The 12,417-nt window shown below is 38.5% G+C and overlaps 1 protein-coding gene across 2 annotated transcripts in view; it reads left to right on the top strand.

Moving 5' to 3' along the window:
* The first annotated feature begins 225 nt into the window (after window positions 1–225).
* The window catches only part of tnfaip8l3 (tumor necrosis factor, alpha-induced protein 8-like 3), a 54,949-nt gene continuing 42,757 nt past the window's right edge, over window positions 226–12,417 (top strand). The window contains exon 1 of one of the 2 annotated variants that reach the window (XM_073928938.1): window positions 226–513. In XM_073928938.1, the coding sequence (XP_073785039.1) occupies window positions 231–513 (283 nt within the window). In that variant the 5' untranslated portion in view covers window positions 226–230. 2 annotated transcript variants of the gene reach the window in all.

The raw sequence follows: 12,417 nt of genomic DNA, 5'->3' as shown, positions 1-12,417 counted from the left end.
TAACATTAAAAACAAACTTTCCACACAAATACAGTACCTGAATGAAAAAAACCCTCCAGCATACAAAACATTTCTCACGGGCAAGAGATCAGCTCAGAGAGAGACAGAGTTTTCCTCCTCTTAATGTTTTTGTAGGCATCACAATGTCGAGCTGAGGGGAGAAGGGGGAGGAGAGACAGACAGAGAGAGAGAGAGAGAGAGAGAGAGAGGGAGGGAGGGGAAGGAAGCAAATGAGAGGAGAAAGTGGAAGCAAGAGAGTGTCAGTGAAAGAAGGCAGTCTGACTGCACTGAAAAGGCGCTCGGCAAACAGCGCGCACTCATTGAGTCAGTTATATTCTGAACACGGACAGCTGGTGCATTTGAGCCCAAGAAAACAGTTTTCAGTGCTGAGAAACAGCAAAGAGACAGGCAAAAAAAAAAAGAGGAGGTGGAGTGAAAAGAAAAGAGGAGAGGTTCTTCGTGGAGAGATGGACTCAGATTCTGGGGAACAGAGTGAAGGAGAGCTCTCTCCAGGTAAGCTATCAGTCTTTCTCATACTCTGTTCCTCAAACTCTGTTTTCAGCTGTTGGCGGCGCAGGCGAGCACAGGCACGTGTGGCTTCTTTTCTCATTAACACATTAAACATTCATCATCATGCTCATCTTCGAGGGTTGTCTCTGACAGGGAGTTCATCCATCAGGTTCACATGTTGTCTCTTCAAGAGCTTTGTATTTGTGCTTCTTCTCTCTGAGGAAAAGTTAACCTGTGATATCTGAGCTGTCTGAATGCAAGGGCAGTGGAAAACTGAACCACGGCACTTTGATTTATGACTAGCAAGGTTCACCGACTTAAGAAACAAGCTGACAGACAAGCCTAAAACAATCTTGTGGTTACGACAAAGAATGTGTACGGATCTCACTGTTGGTAAAGAGTTGTTAAGGGAGACATGGGAAAGACTTGAGACAAATGAGGTCTCTTTAATGTCTCAGATGTTTAATCTAGACAGAATCTGCTCCTTTCTTTCTTATAGACACTATAAAGTGTCTCTTGTAGAGTTGCAAAAGTAATTTCAACAAACTCTGCACAGAATGATGCCAAAGACAATCTCAACTTCATATTTACATCAAATTCAATCTAGACCAAGTGATCTAAGCTTTAAAGAAGTAGTCTTACTGTGTCATGAATTATATGTTCATAAAGTAAGGTAGGTACAGTACTTATGGTGTTATGATCAGCTACCATTTTTCATTTTATTTGTATTTAGTGAAAAGTCCTCACACACAAAATCCCACAAACATCTTGAGCTGAAAAAGTTTTAACTAAAGAAACACTAGATTTTTATTTCCATTCAAATATTTTTTCACAAACAGCAAGTGTTCATTAAATCTGCTTCAAGGACTGTTCTAGAGTTTATGGAGTTATAGAGTAATATAATAGTCTCATTGATTGACCTTGGTTACCTTTACTTGGAATCATAGTTGACCAATTAAATCCTAGAAAGAATAGCTAACTAAATTCTTCAGGCTAAAAGTCATCATTTACTAACCTTATGTAAGTCCAGACATGAAGTGTGTGTGGGAAACACAAAAGGACGCGAGTATTGATTAAACAGGGTCTGTCCAATAAGTAATTGCAAATGTCTTCTATAAAACCTGTACACTTTATTACAAATCGTTTAAAGTTATATGCTTATTTTGTGAAAATTTTTTCATTGTTTACTTGAGTATCTCAATTAACTCTCATGATTTGTAACAAATCACAACACACCAACTATGAATATGAGATTGGAGAGCTGAGGGAAGATTATTCGTGAATGACAGCCTAAGGCAGGTTTATACTTTTGTGTTGAGTGATCGGCATGACCCACGGTGACTGCCTTGTGTGTAGCCTTGCAATTATATTTCTGCGTGCTGTTTGTGTTGCTCTGCAATAACACTTCTGTAATGCTAGCTGGCAGTCCCCTGACTGATATTTAGCTTTTTTTTTTTTTTTTTTTTAACACTTCCTTAATGTACAAGAAGCTTAAACTTGCTCATTCAGAGGAAGGAACCCACGGACATGCAACAACTTTAATCATAAGTAAAACACAAATTAAAAGTTTGCATCTGGAACTCCTTTATGGCAGGTGTCCTCAACCTTTTTATCACCACGGTTGACAATTTTACTGTGGACCGCCGAGGGGATGGGGGCATGAGGGGTGAAGGGGGTTGGTTTGTATGCTGCTTAGCGACCATTAACCGTTTTCTCAGAGGATGACATGCTGACAGAGCATTGCTGTCACTCTGATAGAAGTTTTATAATTACTAAGCACTGCAGTGCTTGGGTGTTCTGTGTAGGTCTGGGATAATTAGCCTACCGAAATGTTCATATTTCATACAAGCTAAGGCTGATTGGTCCGTTCTTGTCACGTGACTCACGGTTCGCTTATTCCATTCAATTAACTGAGTGCATCTGGAAGGCACAAATGCATAACACTGCATGAGCTTGCAAGCCACGCACCTCAACTGGAATAACGAACTTGCATGAACTCTGAAAAAGCGAACATTTGCTGTCTCTGGCAGTTGATCTTCTTGCACAGACTTCGTGGACTCACCTGATTTTTTGACAAATAGGTTGTGGATCCATTCCTTGGCAGTTTGCAGGTCCTTCACTGGGCCTTTTTCCCTTAGCAAAGAAACTTTCAAAAGAAGTTTCTCACTCATTTTTCTGCTTGTGGGTTAAATTTGGGCGCTCAAGTGACTGAGATGCATCTGAGAGAATACAATCATTTTTCAAAATAAAAGATTTTTCAAAATAAAAGATTGTTCAGATTCAGAAAATAAATAAAAGGGAAATAATTCATGATTTATTGCGCGGCTCTGTACCAATTGATCTACGGCCCAGTGATTAAGAACCACCACTTTGTGGGACTCGACACCCATAAATACTCGCTTCACCAAGCTCACAGCTCTCAGTACCACCCACATTTGTCACAGTTATCCAAGCCGACCAATCACAGAGCTTGCACTACGCGTTTTTGCATCATATAGTTACATTTTTTGAAAGGTGCAAGCCAGCGTCAGCCACGGCGAAGCTGCACTGGAGCATACGCATGCGCTTGACGCAAAAGAGCATTTTTAAACCTTTAAACTTCAGTCTGTTTCCACAACAAAAAATCCAGTGGAATCTCACAGCAATTCGTAACTCTTTTGTTTTAGTGGCTAATTCATCTTAATTTGTTTCTCATTTTCCAATGATGGTGGGTTTATGGCTGAGGTGTGCGCCATGCCTAATTTTCATAATCCATACATTTTCGCACAAATGAATTTATAAATGAATTTGAACGAATTAACCACTTTTCAAACAATGAATTAGGTACTTACATTACCTTACGAGAAGCTTAAAATATCAAATGACTTCATTTATAATCTTGTCTTTTATGTTTGAGAAAGAAATTCATTCAAGTTGGAAAAGACAGAGAAAATGATTTGGCAGAACTATTCCTTTAACTGCAGGACTCCCTCCATCCATTGCTGATGAGGCGTAAATGTGGTAATGTCAGTGTGCGTAAGTCATTACATTAGTGGGGCGTCTGACAGACTGTCTCAGTTTGGTATGTTTGTGCTCTGAGAGCTGCTCTGTATGGCTCTCTGAGGTAAAGTTTAAAGTCTTCGACTACTGTGAGGTTTGGCTGTAGATTTCTGGAGTTGTGGGCAGAAGATTGAGACACTCTTTCCCATTTCTGTTCTTCCATTGGCTGATCAACCTCTGCTCTATACTTTCTCTCTGTGTTTCTTCAAGTTTCAACCTCAGATGGCATGGCCACAGACCACCCAAATCCATTGGCAAAAAAAAAAAAAAAAAACTTGTCGGTTATAGCTCGATAGTCTACACTACTTAGGGGAATGGGAACACAGGTTTTAGATTTACCTTCGGTAACCTTCAAAGTGGACTGGAAAAGAACAGCAGTAATTTGCTACAAGATTAAAAAAAAATTGATATAACCCAGCATTCATTATAGTTAACTGCCCTTTTGACATTTTAAATCACAGTTCCAGAAGTTATAAAGCCCATTATAACTTTTAGCTGTAAAGGTCAAACAAGTTTATATCCATGTCATAGAATGACAATGCCTTCGAGGTGTTTCCTTTCCTATAGCCCTGGCTGTACTGTAGTAACCCCACAATCCTACATGGGACAAGCACTTTGGAGGATTGCTCTATTCATGTCATGTCAGATTTATCACTATTTTAAGATGACAACATCCAATAGTGCTCTTAGTGCAGTTCACGTCTACATTACTCAGAATTATGCATTTCTATAGCAACAGTATATATATATATATATATATATATATATATATATATATATATATATATATATATATATATATATATATATATATATATATATATATATATATATATATATAAACACAGCATCTATATTAATTAATAACAGTCAAGTGGGACTGTGGTCACTTAGTTCGAGTCAAAGCTCCAAGAGGATTCTTAGTTTCTAAGCTATATTTATGAGCTCCATGAGGACATGAGCAAGATTGAATTTTGTAAAAAAAACATCTTTACAACAATATGGATGGATGAATAAACAGATTATTAAGTAAATATGGCTAACTGTCTAAGATAGAGGAGACATAAACAAAGATTTGAGTGCTGTAAAATTTAGTTCTAACCCTGCTTTAACATACTTACCTGCAGGTTTCCTGTAGATTATGTGGTGCAAGACACCTAATATAGTAATAATAATAATTCCTTACGTTTATATAGCACTTTTCTGGACACTTTAGGAGGGCTTTACACATCATTAGGGGGAATTTCTTCATGCAATCCAGAGTACAGCATCCACCTGGATGACGCGATAGCAGCCATATTGCGCCAGACCACACACCACGCACCAGGGGCCTCATGTAAGAAGACTTGCGTTGAATTCATACTAAAAAATTGTGTACGCACAAAGCTTTAAATGTGCGTACGCAGTAAAAAATTCAGATGTATGATATACTGCGTACCACGAATCCTACGCATAGTCTCTTTGTACATCCGAATTAACGTGAAAATGAGCACACGCGAACGAGCGCACGCAAACGAGCGCAAAACCCTCTCCCTGCCTCCTCTCCAGTATGAATATGCTAATGACTCTACTTTGGCAAAACCAAACAAAGAAGCAATGGCAAAAGCAAGAAAAAGGAGAAACTTTGAACAGAATGTGAATTGGAGGTGCGCTTATCGAAGGTAGACCGGAGTAAAACTGTGTTATTTGCAAGTTTGTCCTCCGGAATTAATAACAAAAGAAAAAAAATAGAGTGGGAGAGTTGACGCTGGTAGTGGGGTCTCGTTGGACGCCTCGTTGGAATAAGGTAATTAAGTGATAGCCGAGCAGACATCAGCAGCATGAGTAGCGTAGCTCTTAAAACGTATAACAACATGTTTTGACATCACTCATGAACCTGGTTTGAATCCAGCGTCGGATGAACTCATTTTTCTTTTTTCCCCATTACATATCAGATTTTGCCTACTCTTCATCACGAGGAAGACAAGTAGGAGTGAATAACAAGTGTGTGTATTATGTTAAGCACATTTGAGCATCACATATTATTTCCACATTTATTGGCTGGAAATGTTTCCAATTCACGTAAGCAAATTCGTCTTCAGATGGCGCCTTTATAGCAATGTGTGTACAGTCGATCGCTCCGATCACATTGGGAAAACTGTCGATCGCTGCAAACTATGCCCTAAAGTTTGGTTGGTCAACTGCATGGTAAGGAAACCTTATATACCTGTTGGACAGGCGGGTGATCCCGTCCTATACAGCTGCCATTGCACGGCTCAAAGATACTTTGTAGTGTGCAATTTAACATGACTGCCTCTAGGAGTCGCCAATGGAAAAACACACAAAAGAAATGCATGTATGCCAAACATGAAGTTGGCATGGCCCAGCGCACATTCTCACATTCATTTCAATGATATTAAATTCAAATGTAAGCATGAAATCTGGTGTACGCAAAGTTTTTTGCGTACGCAGCGTTGATACATGAGGCCCCAGGAGATTGGCTTAATGGATTAAAAAAAACCTGTAAACTCTTGACTAATATGAGCCTATTTCTAATAAAGGGGAGTGTTCCTTTAAACAGCTGTTTGTATGTGTTTAGTGATGTTTAATAGGCCGTTTCTATGCTTTGATGGTTAATGCGAAGATTAGTGTAGTACTGTAGAGCACAGAGGTTCAGTCCTGCTCCAGAAAGCCCAACTTCCAGCAGAGTTTAGCTCTAGTTCTAAGTAAAAACACCTGAACTAGCTAATCAAGTTCTTCAGATTTGCTAGAAATATCTAAAAAACTAAACCAGGGGTGTACAATCCTACTCCTGATGGGCCAATGTCCTGCAGAGTTTAGCTTCAGACAGCTCAAACAGAGCTGCCTGCAAGTTTCTAGCCAGTCTAAAAAGCTTTATTAACTGCTTCAGGAGTGTTTATTTAGGTTTGAATATCAACTTTACATGGCAGTGGCACTGATTTTGACAATTTCTGAGGTAAACTGTGCAGTCTCCATCCTGGTGCAGGATTGGAGATCCCTGCTCTAGAATCTGTATAGTTCTAGTAAAGTGCTCTGCTGCAGACTAATCCTTGGATTCATCACACCAACTGAAGGATAGGAAGGTTGAGCCGTGGAACTGTGATCAACCAGACATTTCCTTCCCACCCTGCACACATACATTCTTTCTCACATACACGTGTTCTCCTTATGATGAGTAACTGCAGAGCTGATTAGAGACTCTGCAACTCTGCAAAGCCACATGTGACTCTGCATCTCAAGACGAGATGTGCACAGCTCATGGGATCGTTCATGGCTTTTAAAGGAGATTTCAGATTTGTTTCAGACAAAGATGCAGTTTTAAAGCACGAGACAATGTTGAATTGTAGGCTAATCAACATACAATTAAGGTCCTCAAAAACATAGGATTCTTGAAGAATATGAAGTTAATGAAACTGATAGACCATATACTAACATACATATTATTCAGTCAAAATGGTGGCAAACAGTCAAAAACAGTGGTGTGACAAAAAAGCATATAATTATAATTTGTAGTGTTCACTGATGGTGAAGATGATTCAAAGTACCCTGATGAGATTGTGCTATTAGTTTCAGAGGTTATATTATGATAGAACTTATCAACCAGAATCAAGCATTCCAGACAGCTGTGTAATAATATTACTTAATTGTCATTATGTGTACATTCAGATTGACTTCTTGAATCTGATTCTTCCAATCTGAATTACATGCAATGGCAAGAAATGTACTTAAATAACATAATTTACAAGCCTGGGGTGCGTTTCTCAAACAACGACATAACTCGCGGTACCCGGGCCCTCCGGTACGATCATAGTACGATGCATCGTTTGGGAAAAGAATGATGTAGCGACGAGTGTTTCCCAAAAATGTAGTTTCTTTGTCGCAGATCTGTCGTTGGAACCATTTTAGTTATAACATAAAACATCCATAATGATGCACTAAACGGGGTTGCGTAACTACTTTTTTAGAGAAAACCCCGATAATTATTGTGCAAATTATATTGTTTTACATGCACACGCATTTAAAAAATATCCAATATTAGTTTTGGTAAAAACATGCACTCGCTTTCCCTATTAATTATTGATTGAAATAAATGTAAACGACACTTATGGGACCTGAACTCAAAAAAAAAAGTATATATATATATATATTTGCTTGTTCAAACTTCAGATTTGTTAACTTAATAAATTTGTGTTGACTCAACATGAATGAATTATGTGAAACCCTGCATTTTTTACAGTGTATATATGTTTCCTTTACAAATATTATTGAGAATATCCATATAAAATCACTAAGCTAACACATGTTTTATGTCATATATAATACATATAAATCGTTAATGGTTGTAGGCCTATTTTACAGTAAGCTATTTATTAAGAAAAGATAAACTATCCTACTTATTATTATTATTATTTTATTATTATTAAGTAGGATATCGTTTATTTATTATTTTTTTAAGTTTACTTTTACAATTTGACACATTCAAACCACTGCAAAAATCTTCTAACCAACAGGCCCATGTCATATACAAATACATTTCTTAATAAATATCCTTAATAAATATCCAATATCTACTATAAATTAAAACCATTAACGTATGCTATATATTTTTATTTTCACAAGCTTTGGGGACGTAACGTAAACTTTACTTTTAAATAATAGGTGACCTATAGCTTTTGTCATGAGCCACGGCTGTGTTCAAAATGGCATAAATGTTATGCCAAAATGGCATAAAAATTTAACTGTATACTTTGAAAGCAAACCAAACCTAAGAGAGACGACTGTAATGTTTTTTTTTTTTTGTTTGTTTTTTAAACATTCCAAATTTAAATGTTAGAATGTTCTAAATGAATAGGGCATAGTGGGGATAACTGGGAATAGAACACAGCCAGGAACTATGCTCCTAACTAGAGACGTAGTTGCAAGCCTACAAGTTTGCGATGCAGCTTGCGAATGTTCGTTGGATCAACAAATTTTTTAAATGCCAAATCAACTTACTATGTTTGTAATGACAAAACTTGCAACCTTAGTTGGCTAATAATGGCTTTCGAAAACGCAACCCTAATCTCATGAGGAAATGTAATTGTCAGTTTAGTGGCTAATTCGTACAATTTCAGTCATATGAAAAAGTACATATTTTTAAAAGGTGGCGTAGCACCCAACCCCACCCCTAAACCCAACCGTCATTAGGGGATAAACAAACCGTACTAAATTGTATGCATGACATTATGCGATTTATAAGTCACTAAATACTTTCCAAATTACCATGAGACAGCGTTGCATTTACCTGTGGTTCAAAGGGAATATTTCTTTACACAATTGCTCATGCCAAACAAATGCACTAAATCGACTAGTCTAAATATACGCTTCACTTTATCTGAGTTCCATCCTGCTTCGATCCACGTGAGATCCAGCTGTTCTAAAATTACCACCTCAATCCACGGGACAAGCTTCTTTTTGATCTGTTTGTACTGATATCTGACCTGTAGCACCACACGACCAGCCAGCAGTTCGTTATTATACAACCGCCACACTGCAGAGAGAAGCCACGTGTGGAGCAGACCTCTCTTTCTGTTTGTGCTTCTGTGTCCTGCCAGAGGAAAATCAGCCCCACCAAAAAAGATAAAAGGAAAAACAAGAGAGTGAGACAGAATGAGAGAGACATTTTCCTCCCTCAGCATGAAGGATGTGTGTGTAAATGAGAAAAAATAACCATGTAAACACTCTTCTCTCTCTCTCTGAGCTTTTTGGCACTCTATATTTAATTCCACACAGGGTAAACGGTCATAATTTTAAGCCAAATACAGAAAGGAAGAGCAAAGAGAGAGAGAGAAATTGTGCTGAAATAAGGGAATATTTCTCTTCCACATTTAACAAAAATCACATCAATGAAAACAGACCAAAGTATGAGTGACTATAAATTTCCCTGAGGCACACCACAACCATTTCCCACTGCTCTCCGCTATTAAACAGAGGAATGCTATAGTGAAGCGTTGTTAATTCAAGTGCCCGGGGTCTGTCAGGGTTTTATTACCCTCTGAGTTTACACTGTGGTCAAAGTATTCAGACAATGGCAGTAATAATGACATTAGCATTTCAAGAGGAAAGTAGCTGTAAAGTTGAGGTCACCCAAGTCATATAGACCCAAAACAATTCATTACACAAATATGATCATATAAAACTGTTTTGAATGATGGATATTCTGTTAATGAAATGTCTGATTACATTTTTGGACATCTTAATTTGTATTCTGAAGATAAACAAAATGTGTTTATCAGCATGTGTGATGTTATTGAGAAAGCAGAACTAGTGACTACTGTATCTTTACAAAACTTTAGCATAAACAAACAACAGATACATATTCAACTTTGAAGGTCCAGTACACCAGTGTTTCCCAACCCTGTTCCTGGAGGTACACAAATTTCGTACATATTTCGGAGGTCTCCTTTATCTGACTTATTCATTTCAGGTTTAGGAGTCTCTTCTAAGATTCTGATGAGTTGATTCAGGTGTGTTTGATTGGAAAGAGGTAATAATGAAAATGTGTACTGTTGGTGCGCCTTTAGGGACAGTGTTGGGAAACACTGCAGTACAGTAGATGCAGATGCCTTTCTTCTAAACATCTTTTATGTTTATGTTCATCAGAAGATAGTCTCATGCTTTCCCAAATGTATGTGACTGAGTACACATCACAAGACAACAGTGTGGCGTATTACTGTTTAGTCTTGCATAACACTGACTGCTTTACATACAATTTTTGGAAAAAAAGAAAAGAATTAAATGCAGTATATGTGTGTTGTGCAGTAGGCTGAATTCTTCTTTCTTTTATGTGTATGTGTTGTGGGTTTATACTCAGGTTGTGTAGTCGGTCCCTTAGCTCTGGAAATTGATGTTTTATGTATCCCAAAAAAACTGCAGACGAACACTTTGCTTCACTGTGACTGACAGAATTGTTCTCCACAGCTCCATTTTCAAAATGAATATGCACAAGTCATAGTATAAATGGCTTCTGTAATTATAAAAGCGTCCATTTGGAGAGGAGCGAGTGTGTGTGAGCCAAGAGCCAGACAGTAGCCCTCACACAAACACATCAGGGTTATGGGGAAGCTGGCAGGACTGACTCAGCCTGAGAGCTTTTCTGGACCGGAAGTGACCCACTGAGACTGTGGTCGGGAGGAGGCAGAGCGGCTTCTGCGCTACTGACACACACCGCTGTACATAGACATGTGTTTTGTTTTGCTTCTGACCCAGCTATGCGTTATTATCCGCAAATTGCCCCCAGAAGCTAACTCTTGTAAAACATCCTCTTTTTTTGCTATTCTTAAAAGGGAAATGGCATTGGAAGAAACTGAATGATGTCTTTATTCCATTCTAAGAGTGGTTTTTGGATTTGGCTTAAAGCTTATCTGCAATTAGTACTTGATTTAAATTTACTGGGGTATAGGTATGGTTAATGGTTCTAACATCCTTGCTGTCATGATTAAAGGGTGCCATGGGTTTTCAAAAAACATCATTTAGCCAATAGTTTCATAATTCAGTTGTTTCTCAGTTTGCTGATCGTTCCAATGAATATCTGCAAAAATCCTAAACATGTATGGTAAAAGTGGTATGGTAAAACCGGTTTTAATTTAATGTAGTTAAATTTTGGTATCAAATAACATCATTATTATTGTTATTTGTTAGTTTTGTTGTAAAATTATGTTGTTTTTCGGACAAAGTTTGAAACTGTAGTTTGTAATAAATAAATAAAATAATATTAAAGGGGTGGTCCAGAAAGTAATTTTAAGGCTTGGTTGTGTTAATAAGATGCAAAGCAATGTGTGCTCATGTTTCACTTGAAGGAAATTATGTTATTTTTTTCATATATCTCACTTCGATTATACACAGCTATTCAGCAAACATGAAAACGACTGTCATATTTCGTAGTTCCTTTGAAAGGCCCGCCCTCAAGTGACTCTGATTGGTCATCATCATAATGTGCTGTGATTCGCGGATCAGCTCCACGTCAAGCCCGATCATGCACGTGCGTTTTGTGTAAACAGTCAGTCAACAAGTGTCTGTAACGAGTGAAAATGGCATGCGGCTCCTTTAAGAGAGTGTTTGTGTGTCATTGTGTGTGTGTGTGTTTATGTGTGTGTGTTTGTCAGGGTTCTGCCACTCTGGTCTTGTAAATTCTTGTTTTGTGGCAGAATCCGGACACTAGTCATGTCTAGTCCTGTTGTGCTCGGCTCAAGTTTTCTTGGGTCGAGCACTTGTTTCTGTCTCTGTGCGTGCGCGCCGTCGTGGGTGTGCACAGAGTGTGCGCGCTCCCGCTTGATGCGGGCTTTGCGTGCCTCGGACACGCGTGCTCTTGTACTCGTGTTTGTGTTTTTTTCTGTCTGCAGCGTGGTGTTTCATTCCCAGTGTCTCAGTCTAGTTAAATTCGGTTTTGTCGGCGCTGGGATGAAGCATGCACGCTGCGTGTGTGAGCGCACGGTGAGTGTTTTCATTCATCGTGTGCTCGTGTCTTGCGTCTGTTGTCAAAGCACATGGCTATGTGTTTACATTGTGGTCACGTGCTTTTGTTGTGTGCTTCAGTGTTGCTTGTGTTGTCATGAACATGCAGTTGATGAGTTCTCATTGGCTGCATGTTCTAGTCTCGTTTTATGTGAGCTCATGGCTTGTGTTGTCTCTCTGTGTCATGCGCTCTCCCGTCTATTGTCTAGTCCCACCCTCCTTGTTAACTCATTATTAGTTAATTATGTTCATCTGTTTGTGTATTAATTTCCTACAGTTTTTAAACCTCTCATGTCTGCTGTCCTGTGCGAGTTCGTCATCACATGTTGTCGATCTTTACCTGTCCTGCTGTGTCTAGCCCTGCCTTGTCGTGCC

This window comes from Danio rerio, chromosome 18 (genome assembly GCF_049306965.1).
Source record: "Danio rerio strain Tuebingen ecotype United States chromosome 18, GRCz12tu, whole genome shotgun sequence".
Taxonomy (NCBI): Eukaryota; Metazoa; Chordata; class Actinopteri; order Cypriniformes; family Danionidae; genus Danio; species Danio rerio.
The sequence above is the reverse complement of the archived record's forward strand: the minus strand, read 5'-3'. Positions and strand labels throughout refer to the sequence as shown.